Source organism: Mustela putorius, unplaced genomic scaffold, assembly GCF_011764305.1.
Source record: "Mustela putorius furo isolate JIRA1106 unplaced genomic scaffold, ASM1176430v1.1 tig00003836_pilon_pilon_pilon, whole genome shotgun sequence".
Classification (NCBI taxonomy): domain Eukaryota; kingdom Metazoa; phylum Chordata; class Mammalia; order Carnivora; family Mustelidae; genus Mustela; species Mustela putorius.
In genome coordinates this window covers 19,342,730-19,359,821 of record NW_025421989.1, presented here as the reverse complement: position 1 = coordinate 19,359,821, position 17,092 = coordinate 19,342,730, and the positions used below count along the sequence as shown (strand labels likewise).

The window sequence follows — 17,092 nt, the reverse complement described above, 5'->3', positions numbered from 1 at the left end:
TGCCGTTTTCTATGAATTTTCCCACCTCTGGGAAATGCATTTCCGAAACGTGTAATCGTTGTGTAATAAGCCAAGTGGAACTATGACGCAATAACCCCCTGCAAATTGCCTTACAAAAATGATGTCATTTGGCGCAGATGTAGTCAATTTTATAACAGGTAGCTATGGCAAGGCTTCCCGCCCGTCGTCGCAGATTCCTCCACCCCAACCCCACCGCGGTGTTTAAGATGCAAAATGACATTTTCCGGGCGTCCCAATCCTCAACTTGTCCAGGGTGGGCGCACCGCTATAGCTTTAGCCCACCGCTCGCGTAGACTAAGCGGGACCGCAGCGCGGAGACGAGCACCGCCGAGCGTTCCCAGCCCCGACGGCGACGCCACGAGGGAAAGCGCGTTCGGCCGGGCCCGCAGAGCAGCGCCCGGCCGCATTATTCCCTCGGTGGGGCCCGCCGGCGTGGCCGGCTTGAACGTGGGGCCCCGCGGGCGTGGGACAGCCCTGCCCCCACCCCACTCCCACACCCGCTCCCGCTCCCCCAGCGCCGGAAGTGACGCGCGCTGGCTGAAACATGGCGGCATTGGCGCTCGACCAGGGGGAAGGTAAACACCCTCCGGGCCGCGGCCCGCGCACGGGCCCCCTCGAGGCGCCGATGGGGGCCGAGGACGCCTCCGAGGCCTGCTTTCCAACTCTCGTCTTCCCGCCCTTCGACCTCCCTACCCGCGTGGCAGGTTTCCGCGTTGCGACGACGGCGCATGGAGCCCCCTGCCGGCGGGCCCCGCCTCCCTGGGCCGGCCCCGGGCGGCTCCCGCGGCCCGCAGGGGGCGCGCGGCCCGGAGCGGCCCCTGGCTCGTGGCCTCGCACGCTCCGCCCCTTGCCCGCCCCTTTCCCGCCTTCCTCCACCCCCGGCGTGGGTGATCCTAAGGCTCGGCGCGCTTCGGGGCAGAAGCCCGGAGACGCCGTCGTCGACGCTGCTGCTGCCGGTTCTTCTGCCGCTGCCCGCGGCCCCCCAGCCCTTTCCCCCGCCCGTGGCCCCGAGTCGGCCCTCCGGCCGAGCCCCGCCAGGCGCCGCGAGGCCCCTGGCGTTGGCAAGGCCGGGCCCGGCCCCGACGCTGCGCCGCCTTACGCCGAGCCCGACTGTCTCGACTCGCGACTCAGCACTGTCTTCTTTCCCAGGACTGGTTCCGAGGGGCCCGCAGGCGCCCAGACTCGCCCCCCGCCGGAGTGCCCCGGCCCGGCCCGGGAGCGGCCCCTTGTAGAGGTTCGAGGAGCCTGCCGAGTGCCATCCCGGCGCCCGACCGCCCACCGCCCGGCCCGCCGGCCCGCTTCTTCCTGATGCAGACTGCCGTCCACTAGAGGTTGGACAGACCCCCGAGGTGCGTAGCCGCCCCTGGCCCTCCGGCCTGCAGGAGCCCGGGCTTCGTCCGCGGCCCCGCGCTGGGCACGGGTTCGGTAGCGTTTTCTGCACAGACCCGAGTCAAACATTTGGTAGACGCCGGGACCTAATTTGAGTTTACTTAAATTGTTTGAAATATAATTTTTTTTCAAGGAGGGGGGGGAAAAAACGGAAGAAGCATAATTCAGCCATTTTTTGCAGCACACAGCTGCAGGTACCATGATTATTTTCTCCCTAACCCGTTCCTCCCCTTTAAAAATTCTGTTTATGCCTGAAATAGAACTATGCGAAATGCGAGGCATAAAACGTGGAATCAGAAGGTCTGGGTTCGACTGGGTGACGCTGAGAAAATCGCTTACCGAACATCGGTTTCTTATCTATGAAATCTAGGCAGTAATAGCCAGCCACATCACAGGGTAGAGAGGACTATATGAGGTCATATATGTGAAAATAACCTATAGATGTAAAGTGTTGTAAAAATGCAAAGCGATTTTTTAAGTAACCTTTGCCAGAGTGGTTAATGTTGTAGTGGCTAACTGTTGCTGCCTCTTTTTTTTCCCCTGTATTATAAGTATAAGCAATAAGTACGGAATAGCGAAGCAGTGCTGCGAATCAACTGGATATATAATAGTCACGTTGCTTGGCCTTCTTCCTACGAAATGCTAACTGCTTATTTAAATAACGGTATTCTTTAATTCAAATTTAACGTTACTGTAGTTATTTGCTTTTCATTTTTCTAGGCCTCTTATGCTCTTTTTCTCACTTGGAGTATTTAATGTCTAGTCTTCTATATTTTCCGAATTTATATTTATTTTTGTTGACCTGATTTAATGGTAACTTAGAAAATGCTTTTAAGATATATACTCTAATTTAATGCTTTTTTTTCATGTCTAGAGAACAGGATGCCTGAATATCTCTACTAATTTGAAAATTGTTTTTGAAGAGCTTATAAATGGATTCAGATTTCTGTAATTCTTACCAGATCTAGAAATGCATAGAAATTTTCAACTTTTCGACAATGTAATAGTGTTTATATAATTCTCTTTTTAAATCCTCACAGCACTTAGTAGGTGCTTAGAGCCAGTTTTTCAGTGGGAATTGGTGTTAATTTGCACTCTACTGCTGATGTAAGTTAGGAATAATAGAAGAGTAAGTATTTGTGGTTTGAGAAATTGGATTTATTATTTGTCAGAACTAATATATATGTGTAACAGATCAGTATGGAATCATTCCTACTAGGTACATCAAAAATGTAGTATGATTTGGCTTAAAAATGGTCCACAAAAAGTGAAAAAGAAGCATTTTTTTAGTATATTATTATTTTAGCCAGCAAATGGTTTTCTGAGTTTTTTCTGAAATGTTTTATTTATAACCCAATACCAGTTTTTTTTCGAGTATGCTTTTGTGTTTTATAAAAAGGCAGAGCAATATAAGCAGGCACGATTAAATTAGCAAATGGAAGAGCCTATCTTAATGTGCTAGCTTTTATAAAATGGGCTTATCGTTTGTCCTAAAGATAAAATTTTGGCAAATCACTGCTTTATTGGGAGTTTCAAGGTTTGACCTTCTCTCTGCCTTGATTTGGGTTACCTGGGTCTAAAATCTTGGAACCAGGGCTGGCTTGGCTTCATGGGTGTTCAAAAGGGCCCTGAAGTTGGTGTAATAATCTGCATTTAAAACTGGCATTGTGTAATATAAAGGTGAATGGTAAAATTCATGCTAATTTAAACTTTTCATTTTTCTTCACTTAGAATGCATTAAACCACAAATAAAAAAACAACATGACAAGTCAAGAGAGACCACAGAAGAAAGGAGAAACCTTTTTATTCTAGTACCTTTAACAACATTTTTTTCCTGCTTTAGGATAAGGAACCCAAACTTTCATTTCGCTTGGGCCCCCAAAATTAGTTGGCCTTGTCAGCTTGCCATTCACCTTGTAAATATTTTAAGAGTTAATAACATTAGCTGGGAGAAGAATGAATATTTAGTTTGAGGGGTTGAATTAATTTATTAGCATATGTGTCCTCTGAACTGGAATACTGTAGTTGGTGTGGGGTTTTTTATTGAAGAGAAATGAAAGAGTCATTGGTGAAGCATTGTAGGATACTGGTTAAACACACATGATCAGAAGTGGAATGGACCCCAACTCTACCACTTAAGACTCATAGCCTGGGGCAAGTTCCTTAACCTCTGTGAGCTTTTGATTCTTCTCATCTTTAAATCAAGGAGGGTTACAGAACATGGAGTGTCATGAAAATTAAATTGATCTCTTCATCCAACAAATATTTATTAAGCACCTATTACGTGCCAAGTGCTGTTATTTCTAGGTTGTGAGGGATACAACAGTCAAAGCAAAACTGAAAAAAAAAACATAAAAAGCAAACTAATTAAGAAAAAAAGAGCCTGTTATCTCTATTTCAATATACTGTAGAAAAAAATAAAGCAGAAAGGGAAAGTGAGGATTTCTGGTTGTGGGGGGTGGGTGAGGTTTTTGGTTTTTTTTTTTTTGTTTTGTTTTCAAAGATGGGGTTTGGGGAAGGCCTCACTTGAGATGCCACTGGAGTAGACTTGAAGGGAACCGTATATATCTGGGAATGTAGTAATCCAGGCAAAGGGAACAGCAAGTGTAGAAGCCTTAAGTTGGGTGTGTGGCTTGTTTTCAAGAAACAGCTCAAGAGGCCAGTGTATCTGGGGCATGGTGAATGAGGGGGGAGAGTAATAGGAGATAATTATTATTACCATCTTAAGAATCGTTGGAGGGGCTCTCATGGTTCATCTCGTTGTGGATATATGTTGTACTGCTACTGGTCCAAAAGTGGAAGGCATTTTCAGAATTAGAAATTTTACTTTGGAAGAAGCTGGAAAAGGCAGGGTACTCTGTATTTAATATAAGGCTCATCTGGCTGAATCATTGAAACATATAAGAACAGATAGAAAATTTATTCCTTTGTCTCTGATAAAATCATTGAGTTTAGTTAATGATTTTACATCATTTAAAGATTTGCAGTAAATCTGTATCAGAACATCAAGACCTTATGAAAGATTTAGTTTGATTGTATAATTCTTATAGAGAACTAGAATGTTAACATTATAATGTTGATGATTTCTTGTTAGGATATAACTTAGAAGATTTGGGGTTTTATTCCCCAATAGAGGCTTTTCCTAGAATTCTCACTGGATCCAATCTCTAAAGGCTAGGGAAGCTGTTTTCCATGACATCACTCTTGGACTACTACTGTTCGTACTGAGGAATAGGCAGAGGAGCATTAAATGAAAATCTTCTGATGAAAAAATAGCATTGAAGCAGGAGTGATTTTTTTTTTCTTGCAAGGTTTCTTGTATTATAGAACGATTAAATGCTAAACATACCTGAAAAGTGAAGTAATTTAGATGATAGGTGCCAACCTGGGGCTGGAGCCTTCCTAAAAGCTTAAACAGTCATTTGCAATTTGGTACTGAGTTATAAAAACATTTAGATAGACAAGAAAGAATTTCCAGTATTAAACAAATTAAAGTTGTGCAGCCTTTCCTCCCATATTAAAATTGAGTTGTTTCTCAATCTGAATAGTGTATCCAAGAGTAAAATGACTGCTAATATAGCTAATACAGTGAGTCTGTTTTTAAAATTTTCTTGCCTTTTAGATTGAGAAGTTAGCCACTTTGAGATTGCCGAACTTAGATTTTTTTCTTTATAAGTTACAGAAATGGTGAGAAACTTTATGACTCAGAAATTAATTCTATTTTTATCCATAGTAAACCTTGCATTTTCTTTTCAGTGTGTGAGTATGGGATTTTCTGCATTAGGCACCAACTTTGGTAATCTACCAGTTTAAGCATGAAGGTAGTATGAAATAATTTAAACTTTTCATTGAAAATAAGTATAAGCTGAGAATCTAGCTTTTGTTTCAAATGAGTTAGGATTTTGTATGAGTTTTTAAGGACCTTTGGGAGGAATGTGAAAGCATTAATGCTTATGGCATAAACATGGACCTTAATTTTGAAACATCTTCTATTTAATTGCCTAGAATTTTGCCTTCAAATCAGAATGGCAGCCTTCTAACTGAAAAGGAAGCATTTAATTTCTTTGCCTTTAATTTCCTGTCCAATTTTACCCCCACCAGACTTCTTTCTTTACTGGTCACTAGAGAGTTTGAACTGTTAGAAATTTCTGTGATATAAATAGCAGTAATAGGCTTCCAGGGCAGAGGTAGGAAGAGTATGTTTTGTGTATATGCGTGTGTTGTCATTGATCTCTTGATCATACCATCAGTAGTACTCAAACCTTTTGGTCTCAAGACTTCATTATTCTCTTAAAAATTTTGGAGATCCTAAAGAGCTTTTGTTTGTGTGGGTTGTATCTGTTTATATTTATTATAATATAAATTAAAACTGGAATATTAAACCCATTACACATTAAATAGCATTTTTGACAAAAATGTTTTCCAGACCATACAAAACTTGGTGAGAAGATCTAATTTTTACCTTTTTGCAAATCTAATTAATATCTGACTTAATGGAAGACAATGGGCTTCTTATCAGCTTCTGCATTTAATCTGTTACCATATCACATGTGTAGCTTCTGGAAAACACTGAGAGAATGAAAGTGAAAAAAACAACTTCTAAAATTATTAGTGTGAAAATAGTTTTGACTTTGTGGAATCCTTTTAGAGGATAAGGACCCCATTTGTCCCTGGACTACACTTTGGAAAGTGCTATACTAATCATTCTTTTTAAAAAATTATTTTTATTTTTATTTATTTATTTGACAGATCACAAGTAGGGAGGTGGGCAGAGAGAGAAGGGGAAGCAGGCTTCCCACTCAGCAGAGAGCCCGATGCAGGGCTCGATCCCAGGACCCTGAGATCATGACCTGAGCCGAGGGCAGAGGCTTAACCCTCTAAGCCACACAGGCGCCCCTATACTAATCATTCTTATGCGTAGAAAATATGAGGCTTTTTTTTTTTTTTTAAATCAGTGCCAAGTTAATGAAACAAGGCAAACTCTTCAATATTTCTTTTCTAGTAGTGTATGTCTTGTCACTAGTTTAAGTTGGTCCTGCTTTGGAAAAAATCTTCCATTTAACATTGTAAAGCCAAATGTAGAATATATACATATGTGGGTTTATAAACCATGATTTCCTTTAATCTGATGATCTGTTTCTGAAAAGTGAGGATACAGAATTTTTGTACATTGAACATTTTGTATGTTAGTAAATCTCTCTTCTCAAAACCCCTTAATGGGTTTTTTTCACCAGTTCTCATTGATTTATAGTTCTTATTTGAGCTTAGTTTTACAGTGATTTATTTTTTAATTATTTACTTATTCCATAATTTGCTGTAATTCTTACAGAATTCTTATGCATAAGTTTTTTTTAAGATTTTATTTATTCTTATGCATAAGTTTTTATGTTTTTTTTATTCTTACACTTTCCTTTTTCTAATTAATATTTTAATTTGCTTCTACGTGTATTTTGTGTTTTTATTTTAATTTAAGCCTCACTTTTTCTTCTTTTTTGGTAGCTTCCAGGGTATGGATTGTGAACAAGGTGGTTTTGTTTCAAGTGTTCATTTGTAAGTTTGGTTGTTTGATGCCTTAAGCATTGATTTTGTTGATTTGTGGTGTCCAATAGAATATAATACAAGATAAATGTAATTTTAAATTTTCTCATAGTCACTGGGTTTTTTTTAAGTCAAAAATAGATGAGATTACTTTTAACATATCTTATTTAACCCACTGTATCCAAAATACTACTTCAATATGTGATCAGTACAACATTTTGTACAATGAGATAACTAACCCTTTCTTTTTTGTACTAGCTCTTCAAAATCTGGCATCCATTTTTTTTTCTGGCATCCATTTTATATTTAACAGCACATGTCAGTTTGGACTAGACACATTTCAAGGGCTCCATAGACCTTGTGTATTGAACAGGACAAATGTAGAGAGTGGGTACTCTGGTTAGGGCAGAAAAACTTGAAGAGCCCATAAAAGCTAGAAAATTATACTTGTGTGATGAGAAAATATGGAAAATAATGCCATTACAAAATGAAGTCCAGGGTTTTAACTACCATTACATCTACTCTCTTCTAAACTTAAATTGTGATAAACCCTAGGGAGGTGTGGGATCTGTAGAGGTGATTTTGAGGGGTATCAAGTTCCTTTGGTTTTGTGAATGATAAATAGGCAAGAGTTGGACAGTGGAAGCCAAAATTGAGTGACCTCTGGTGGAGGGCCTTGCTCTGGGCTAGGCATTTAAGCAAATTCGTTTAATCACCACCACAACTCAGTAATAAGGTGGTGGTGATAATTCCTAATGTGTGGATGGATGGAAACTAAAGTCAGGAAGTTAACTGAAATTCTCCAGGTCACGCAGTGGTAAGTACTAGTGAGCACTCTTAATCTCCAAAGTTTTGCTCTTTCCAACAGAATACAAGTTTCTTTGTATTTTTTGCAAATCAAATTCTAATTTTATCTAACTAGTTGCATGACCTTGAAAAATTTCACCCCTCAGCCCTAGTGTCTTTATCAAGTTAGAGTTGATAAAGACAGGTTGGGGTTTGAAGGAAATGCTATGGCTAAGGAGAAGGGTTTTTCCAGAGACAACAGGACTCTTAAAGGGTCAGGTCTGTTATACTGGTTCCAGTAACACCAACAGAAAGGGCATAATAAGCCCTAACATTAGGGTGTCCTTAAATGCCACATACTGGTCCCAAGTCTTTACGTGTAGTCATTCATGTAATCCTCACAGCCACCTATAAGGAAGGTTCTGTTGATATTGATGTCGCTTTATACAGATCAGGACATCAGAGCACAGAGAGAGTAAATAGCTTGCCCCAAGGTCATAGCTGGTAAGAGGCAGACCCGGGATTCAAACATGGCACCTTACTCCAACACCTGGACTCTTAACTCACTACTTCCATTTAGAGATTAAATGTTGGTCAGTTAATCACTGAGTATTTTACTATTTTATACTTATACACATGCTTCCCATTAAAATGTAAAATACTTTTGCTGCTCTAAAGCTGTTAGTCTTATTGATAGATGCACCAAGCTTTTTCATGTAGAAAAAAAGTTAACTGATATGTTCCAGCTACCACAAATTAGTTTTAAGAGTCAATTTAGATCAAGTAAATTTGACAAATGCGCATTGCTAAGACTTGAGAAATAACTATAGTTTATTTAGTCTGCATGCCCGCATTAAGTGCATTATACCTCTGGAGGAGAATAAGTGAGAGTTTTATGACAAAATTTTGAATTCATCATGTTCAATGTTCTCAGTTTTAGATGTATACATATAAGACCAAGAAGGTTTGAGTAACTTAAAGTATAGAATTTCTGTTCTAAAACACATTAGTCAGGGATCTTGATTATAATACGAAGGAAAAAAACCCACCTAAGGTAGTAAAATTGGAATTTATTCTAAGCATGGAAGGATTTCTTTTAGAATCCGGGGACAGGAATAGAGCTGGGCCTAGCAGCGGGAAAAATGAGGGCATTGGGGAGCACTCCCTGTCCTCTTGTCTTCGCTTTATTCTTCTTTCTCAGTTCACTGGCTTTCTCTGATAGCCAAGCCAGCATGGCAAGCAGAAGTTGGTGCCCACAGCTGCTCTTCGACATCTTCTAGTCCTAGTCATACACGGTCGGTGTGCCTCTCTTTTCCCCTTTTCTAAATTCTTGACAAGAGAGAGTTCATCTTGATGCCTGTTTCCCACCCCAATCTGACCTTATGTGACTGGACAGGATCACAGCGGGGAAGCTGGCCTACTTGGAGTCCCCCTTAGTGGGCTGGGTGCCCAGAGGAATACGAATGGGTGCTGTATTTTTAGGATCTTTTGACTCCCAGTTTACCAGTCATTCTCCTTCCCCACCCCCCCTTGCTTCTTTGCCCTGTGATGATTCTGCCATAGTAAGTATCTGGAACCTAGATTGCTGCTTTTGAGAAAGCATGGTTTCTCCTTTAAAAAAAATTTTTTTTTAATTCAAGTACCATTAACATAGAGGTGTATATTGGTTTCAGGTATACAATATAGTGATTGAACAATTTTATACATTTCTCAGTGTTCATCAAGAGAAGTGTACTCTTCATCCTCTTTTTTTCACCCATTCCCCCCACCAGCTTCCCCTCTGGCAACCACCAGTTTGTTCTCTGTGTTTAAGAGTCTGTTGTCTCTTTTTCCTTGTTCATTTGTTTTTAAAATTCTGCATATTAGTGAAATCATATGATATCTGTCTTTCTGACTTACTTTACTTGGCATTATACTCTCTAGGTCCATCCATCTTGTTGCAAATGGCAAGATTTCTTTTTTTCCCTTTTTTATGGCTGAGTATTATTCCGTGTGTGTGTGTGTGTGTGTGTGTGTGTGTTCTATATATGTATTATGTATAACTCCACATTCTTTATGCATTCATCAGTCAGTAGACACTTAGGTTGCTTCCATATTTTGGCTATTGCAGATTGGTACAGCCATTGTGGAAAACAGTATGGGGGTTTTGCAAAAAATTAAAAATAGAATTACCATATGACCCAGTAATTCCACTTCTGGGTATTTACCCAAAGAAAACTGAAAGCATGAATTCAAAAAGATCTATGTACCTCTATGTTTACTGCATCATAGTATCTCTTTTTAAAAATTTCCTTTAGATGGAACCTTTTTCAGAAAGGTAAATGATAGCTGTTTGAGACCTAATCTGATAGTGACAGCTGTTGAATAGAGAGGGTCACTTTGACAAGGAGTGAAATATATGGTATTTTAGGCACTATCAAAATAACAGATTAATAAAAGACAAAGTAGTCTACTCTCAAGTATATGAATGCTAATGTCCAGTCTTGTACTGCTGAATCTTCATTAAATGTGACCAATATCTTGACTGATGTTAGAGTGCTAATTGGTGATCCTGAGAAAGATAATGAAATATCAAATATTTTATCGGTTTAACTTACTGTGTTTTTTTAATTCCAGTTATTCTGAAAATTGATCGTTAATGTGATGTGAGTAGTCCTCTATTAACCATAATGTTTGATTATTCAGATACCACACTGTATGATGTTCCTTTTGTTCCCAGTGCTCAGTTGTGTACAGATGCCTCATATCACTTGGAAAATTCTAAGCTCTAATTCTAATTTTACCTTTAAAAAATAATTCAGGAAAAAAAATCCTAGTAGCTTACTTTAATCTTGAATGTATTAGTAAAGTTGTTCTGCCAAGCATTGCTTGCAGAGTCTAAAATATTTTATATCTCTTTTCCAAATGATAAACAGCCCTCTTGTGTTCTGCCTTTCCAAAATGAAAGTATAGCTTTTGAATTAATGGAGTACTAATAAAAAAAACTTGATAATAATTTCACCTTATGCATATTTTGCTGCCTTAGGTAAGTAAACATACTATGTCATTTAATCAGTAATACTTGAAGGTAAGTTAGGGACAAACCGGGACAAGAGCACCTAGGATGCCTCTTGGTAAGATGGGGAATACAGAAGAAAGAACTGATTGGGAGAAGGTAGAATTATGACTACTTTTAGACATGATTTTGAGATCCCAGTGGGGGGGCACTAAGTATCTAGCGGACCATTCACCACTGGGACAGAGGTGGTCAAGGTATGGGTAGAGGTGGGTAATAGGAGAAACCCTGGGTTTAAATGAAGTCATTTAAGGAGACACAGTGTTTAGATGAGAAGAGAAAAGGTCTGAGAACATGAGTCCAGGGAGGAGATTTCAGAAGTAAGCAGCCCAGGAATAGAAAGACAATTGAAATAGTATCCTGAAACAGAGCAAGTGATGAGCCACGGGAGGAAGTCATACTGCAGAAGGATTCTGAGAAATAGGGGCCAGTATCTAATCATTGGATTTGGCAATTAAAGGGTTTTTTTTTAAACCTTCAATTTTTAAAAAAATTTTTTATTTTAAACCTTTAATTTTTAAAATGAAATTCCAGTTTTTAAAATGAGATTTTTTCAAAAACAATAGTACACTTTTGTGGCAGGGGGATTAGAAAACACAGTTTAGCAAAAGGGAACAAATTAGAACTGCTTAATATTCTACCATCCTGAGATAACCGTTTTTAACATTATGTTCTATTATCCTTTCAGACATTTTTCTTGCTAACAAAGGATTTTCTTAAAGATGACTTTAGACTGGGATAACTGCTGAATTAATAACTGCTGGGTTAATAGGTCAAGAAATTAAACATAGGGTGTCACAGATAACATATTGATGAAACAAAGTAGAAAAATACAGTGATAGCTTACTCACTAGGGTGGAGAAGTAGTGCTTTTAGCATGGCCATGGAAGCTGCCTTTTCATTGCCACATCGGAGGCCTCTGCCAAATCCAGGGTGCGGGAGGGATTCCCGAAAGACACCTCCATGCCTACCACAATGCCTGGCACACACCGAGACGCTCTTATGGCAAGTAAAGGAGGAGGTAATGGTGATAGAGTGGGGGAGACCGGAAAGGAAAGCACTTGGGAGATTGGGTCGGATACTAGAAGGTCTATGCAGGAGAAGGACAGAAAGTAAAGTTTGGGATTGATAGGCCAAGTGAAAAGAGAGATGAAGGTTAAGCCAGAATGAAAAGTTGACAGTTGAGATTTTAGATGGTAACCGGTTTTAGATTGTGGTGCGTTCTAGCAGGTAGGGGAACACGGTTTTAAAATGGAGTCAGGGGGGAGGTTGTAGGAGTTGAGGTGGCCAAGGAAGTTAGACTTTGTGGGTTTTGTACGAGTGATCTTATGTGAGCATTGAAAAGGTGGAGAACAGGAGCCTTAGCCGGGTGCCAAGGTTGTCCATGAACATGGGGGCGAGAGTCATTGGTGAGGATGTGGGTATGTGATCAGTGACAAGGAGCAGTAGAAGATAGATTTCTATCTGAGCGAAAGGCCATGTTTTAGAAAAAGGACAGTAGAAACCTAAAAGAAGGCTTAGAAGGTAGGCTTAATAAGCTACAGAAGAGGATTTTTTTTTGTATGTTTAAATCAGACTGTGGAGAAAACTTTGCGACCAGCAGGAGCTGGTAGGGGAGTTTGTTTACTCTGACCCAAGGTTCCACAGGGCACAGACGAAAAGGGTAGGGAGGGAATTGGGGATGGGAGGAGGCCCCGGAGCTGGGAAGGATGAGAGGAGAAGATAAGTGGCCCTTGGCCTGGCCGGCAGGGTGGAAAGGAGAGTAGTCGTGTGAAAAGGAGAAAATTACTTTGCTTCAGAAACAGTCTAATAAACTCAATTAGTTTATTCTGCCCTAGAAGATCTAATTATCATTCCATTCTCTTGGCTTCATTTCTCTGATATGCAAAAATGTGCTTTCATTCCTTTCAAAAATTTACATATTTATATTTTAAATATATAAATAATATGTGATCATTGTTTTTTTTTTACAATAAGGTTAATGAGGTAAGTAAAAAAGAGAAGGGGGTAAATCTCAGTTTCTTGAAATCTTACTACCCGAGGATATCATTTTGGTATCTGTTCCTCCAGACATTTTCTTATCTCAACATACATGTGTGTATTTAATTTTGGAAAATGCTCCAAGTAAACTGCAGTTGTCTGCTTCATTGCTTTTTTCACGTAACAATACCTAATAAACATCCTTTGTCAGAATAGGTAGATTTCTGCCATCGTTTTCAGTTGTTACAGTACTCCATTAGAGAACTATACCACATTTACTTCATATACTCTGTTGTTGGGCTTTTGAATATTTTCCAGTTCTTTATTATAAGTAAGGCTAGAAAGAAAAATCATGTGTGTACAGTTTGGCATATTTATCTGATTATTTCCTTTGGGTAAGTTCCTAGGTTTTTTCAAGGTCAACAGTGGTACTTTTTGGGTTGATTTCTTTTTTGTTGCTTTTTCTCATAATTTAGCATTTGGCTGACAAATCCTTTTTGTGTTGATAATTTGGGGAGATAGTGAAATATGTTTGGTGAACAGTGTAAAATCAGTGGGCTAGGCATATATTATTTGTGAGTTAACAATTTGCCATCGTTTGATCGATACGTAATAGACTTTTTCCCCAGGTAGGGAAGCCAAAAACATTAGCCTGTAAACCTTTAGGTTGTCTTCTCCCAAAGGGCTTGTACATTTAAGACTTAGGCAGTGGAATTGAGATAATTATGAAAAATTGTTTAAGCTCTTAAGTTAATAATGCATGGAAATGATTAACACAGTTTTCTTTGATTACCTTTTTTCCAGGTGATTCATGGCAGGGGACGTGGAAGGATTCTGTTCCTCCATCCATGACACCAGTGTCTCTGCCGGGTTCAGAGCACTGTATGAGGAGGGATTGCTTCTTGATGTCACTCTGGTTATTGAAGATCATCAGTTCCAGGCCCATAAAGCACTCTTGGCCACCCAGAGTGATTACTTCAGAATTATGTTTACTGCAGACATGAGGGAGCGAGATCAGGACAAAATTCATTTAAAAGGTCTAACTGCTACTGGTTTCAGCCACGTCCTTCAATTTATGTATTATGGAACTATAGAACTGAGTATGAATACTGTTCATGAGATCCTTCAGGCTGCCATGTATGTTCAACTTATAGAAGTGGTGAAGTTCTGCTGCTCTTTTCTATTAGCAAAAATCTGCTTAGAAAATTGTGCAGAAATTATGAGACTCTTAGATGATTTTGGTGTAAACATCGAGGGAGTCAGGGAGAAGTTGGACGCCTTTCTGCTAGACAACTTTGTGCCACTCATGTCCAGACCTGACTTCCTGTCTTATCTGAGCTTTGAGAAGCTCATGTCTTATTTGGATAATGATCATCTGAGCAGGTTCCCAGAGATAGAGCTGTACGAGGCTGTGCAGTCTTGGCTGCGGCATGATAGAAGACGCTGGAGACATACCGATACCATCATTCAGAACATCAGGTTTTGTTTGATGACCCCATCCAGTGTTTTTGAGAAGGTTAGTGCATTTGAAAGCAACAGACAGGACCCACCATTTAGTTGAGGCAGTATGTCTTTATAGGTCAGATTCCCAGGCTTGGTCAGGAGCTAAAAAGAATAGTTTATAAGAATAGTTAGTGGATAAGCAGTCTAATGTGTTGTAGCTTGTACATTTAGGTTTTTAAAAATACATTTTGTGGGGGAAAGAAGAACCAGGTAGGTAAGTAGAGTAGTTTTGTTTTAAAAGTACTTTTAAAGTTGAAGCAGAATTATTTAATCCAAAATATTCCAAGTTTGCTTTAGCTTTTCTTTCTTTTCACAAAGTAATTAAATCTGAATTGGGTCAGGTTAGCTCCGTTTTTAAAAATTAATTTAAGTAATACATGCAGAAATTAGAGTTGAGAGGAGTTTTTGTAGTTTTGAATGATGTACATTAATGTAGTTTTGTATTCCTCTAAAATGTAGTGAGTAAACATAAAATAGTTCTTGAAAAGCAATAGGCCCTAGTGGTGATGCTTCTCTACCCTTACCTAGTTGTTTCTTCCCTATGCTTAAGTAGTTCTGTTTTTCCCGTTTCACTATGAATACTAACTAAATTTAACCATGAAAACATGTTTATGTCTAAAACCATTGTTTTGGCATTTCTAACTAAATAGACTATAAATCCTCTGTCAACGTTGATCAAACAGCCCTGTGCACATTTTACCATGTAACAGTTCTGTTGTTTGAAAAATAGTCTTTCTCCAAAACAGCCTTGCCCTTTTTGCACGCAAGCATCTTTCATTTTTATATCAGAGTCTTCACTTATGATCTTTTCTTGCCAAAAGGAGAGAAAGCAGTTTCAGTAATTGCTTAACTTAATTGGTTTCTAATCATACGGTTACCTCTGGGGCTCTGTTTACCTCTTGCATCTTTTCCTCTTTCTAGAAAGCACACTTAAAGCTTTGGTTCAACACCCTTCATGTTAAATAGTTCTTTAGCTTTAGTTACCACACGTGGTGATAAAAATATAATATTTGCAAAGGAGGGTTGTTTACACCGTTTGAAAAATAAACAGATTTGCCCCTGCAGATAACACTCAGCAGTCTGGCATGTCCCCCCCCCCCCCGAAATGCTGTGAAATATCATTAACTTATACTTTTAATAGAGAACCCAACTTTATGGGATTTTTATCTTTATTCTCAGAATGCACTGGATCTGGCAGAAATAACTGAAACTAAAGAATACATTGCTTAATTACTTTTTGTTGGGTGATAATCGGCCCCACGTCAACTATGTCAATCATTTGTCTCTGATAACGATTTTTTTCCTTACTAATGTTTTTATTGTTCTCTTTCTCTGGGGAATTCTGTTTTGTCTTTATGCACTAAATGCAAATGCTCTCCCACGGTTTAAACAAAACACTCCAACTTTAGTCTAGATGGAAGTACTGGTGAAATAAGAAATAAAATTTCTCCTTCTGTGGGACAATATAATGGATAATTGTTAGCAGTAAATGATTTTTAATTGCTGAGTGCTGAGCCTTTTTATGTTCTAATTACCAGTTCAAGGTGGTCAGTAGTGACAGTGGCTGAAATGAAAGTTAATACCATCGGGTAGTTTTGTAAATTACATGAAACATCTCATGTACCTTCTGATGGATTTTGTTTGCTTCTGTAGCATAGGATGTGATTATTCACCACTGGCCCAGGATTGGGTAGATCTCCTCAGAATAAAAATGTTAAGGCTTCCTTCTTGAGTTAATTTCTAAGGAAAACTTCATAAGGCCCTGGCCAAAGAGGGAGCTTTGTTTTTTTGTAATTTAGAAATCTTTCAGTTTTATTTTAGTAATACTGGTAAGATCAATGGAAAGTAGTCAGTGATTCTTGTCTTAGTGATGTATGAGAGTTACTGCTTATCATAGTACTCTGTGGCTTTCTCTTCTATTTTATTTCCAATAGAGTTTAACATACATTGTTAACATACATTGGCTTTCTGAATGTTGAGAAACATTTTTGAGAGCTTATCTCTAGAAATAAAACTTCATAAACCAAACTTAAATGGAAAATTGGGTTGGGAAATAAGAATTTGAACTATTTTGCACCATACTATTTTGAGCTCCCTTGAAAAGAGGGCCCATCCATTTTTCCTTTACTTAGTGTGCTGCAGGTCTCAAACAAAGCCATTTTAATATCCATTATATATGCACACTGCCAGAAAGGGCACAGAAATAAAGACATGTTACATCTGTGCTGGTCCTTTTTTAGTATGAGAATCTACATAGGGAAAAGCGTAGGCAGTTTCGATTTGTGGTTTTATCCTATTTGCTGAAATTTAGAAAAACAATATTGATAGGCACATTTTATTTTTAGCTTTAAATTATTAAAACTTCCTATGACTTTCTAAACATTAAATGAAAGAATAGTGGAATGATCACCCATAAACATATCCTTTAGGTTAAGACTGTTAACATCTTTCCGCCTTGGCTTTAGCTGTGTAAAACCATTTCAGAGAATGTTGTAGACATTATGACACTTCATCCCTAACTGCTCGAGCGAGCAGCTCATCTCCCAAGAGTGAGGAAATTCGACATAACCATAATACCATTGTTGAAATTAACAATAATTCCTTAATGTCATGTAATAGGCTCTTCATTTTGTGATTTTTCTCACTTGTTCCCTAAATGTCTTTTTTTTAAGCTGTTTTTTTTTAAAGGATTTAATCAAGGTTCATACAGCATATTGGATTGTTGTGTCTCCCTTTGAATCTGGAACTCTCTCTTTTTTCTTGTTTATGATGAGGATGTTCAAACATGAAAAGATGGAAGAATAGTATAACATAACTCTG

General features: G+C 38.9%; 1 protein-coding gene across 2 annotated transcripts in view; it reads left to right on the top strand.

Moving 5' to 3' along the window:
- Positions 1-542: 542 nt before the first annotated feature.
- KLHL15 (kelch like family member 15) overlaps positions 543-17,092 on the top strand; it is a 34,839-nt gene continuing 18,289 nt past the window's right edge. For both annotated transcript variants that reach the window (XM_045089413.1, XM_004769162.3), the window contains exons 1-3: positions 543-596; positions 1,171-1,370; positions 13,574-14,285. In XM_045089413.1, coding sequence (XP_044945348.1) covers positions 13,581-14,285 — 705 coding nt within the window. In that variant the 5' untranslated portion in view covers positions 543-596; positions 1,171-1,370; positions 13,574-13,580. The remainder of the gene's footprint in view (positions 597-1,170; positions 1,371-13,573; positions 14,286-17,092) is intronic.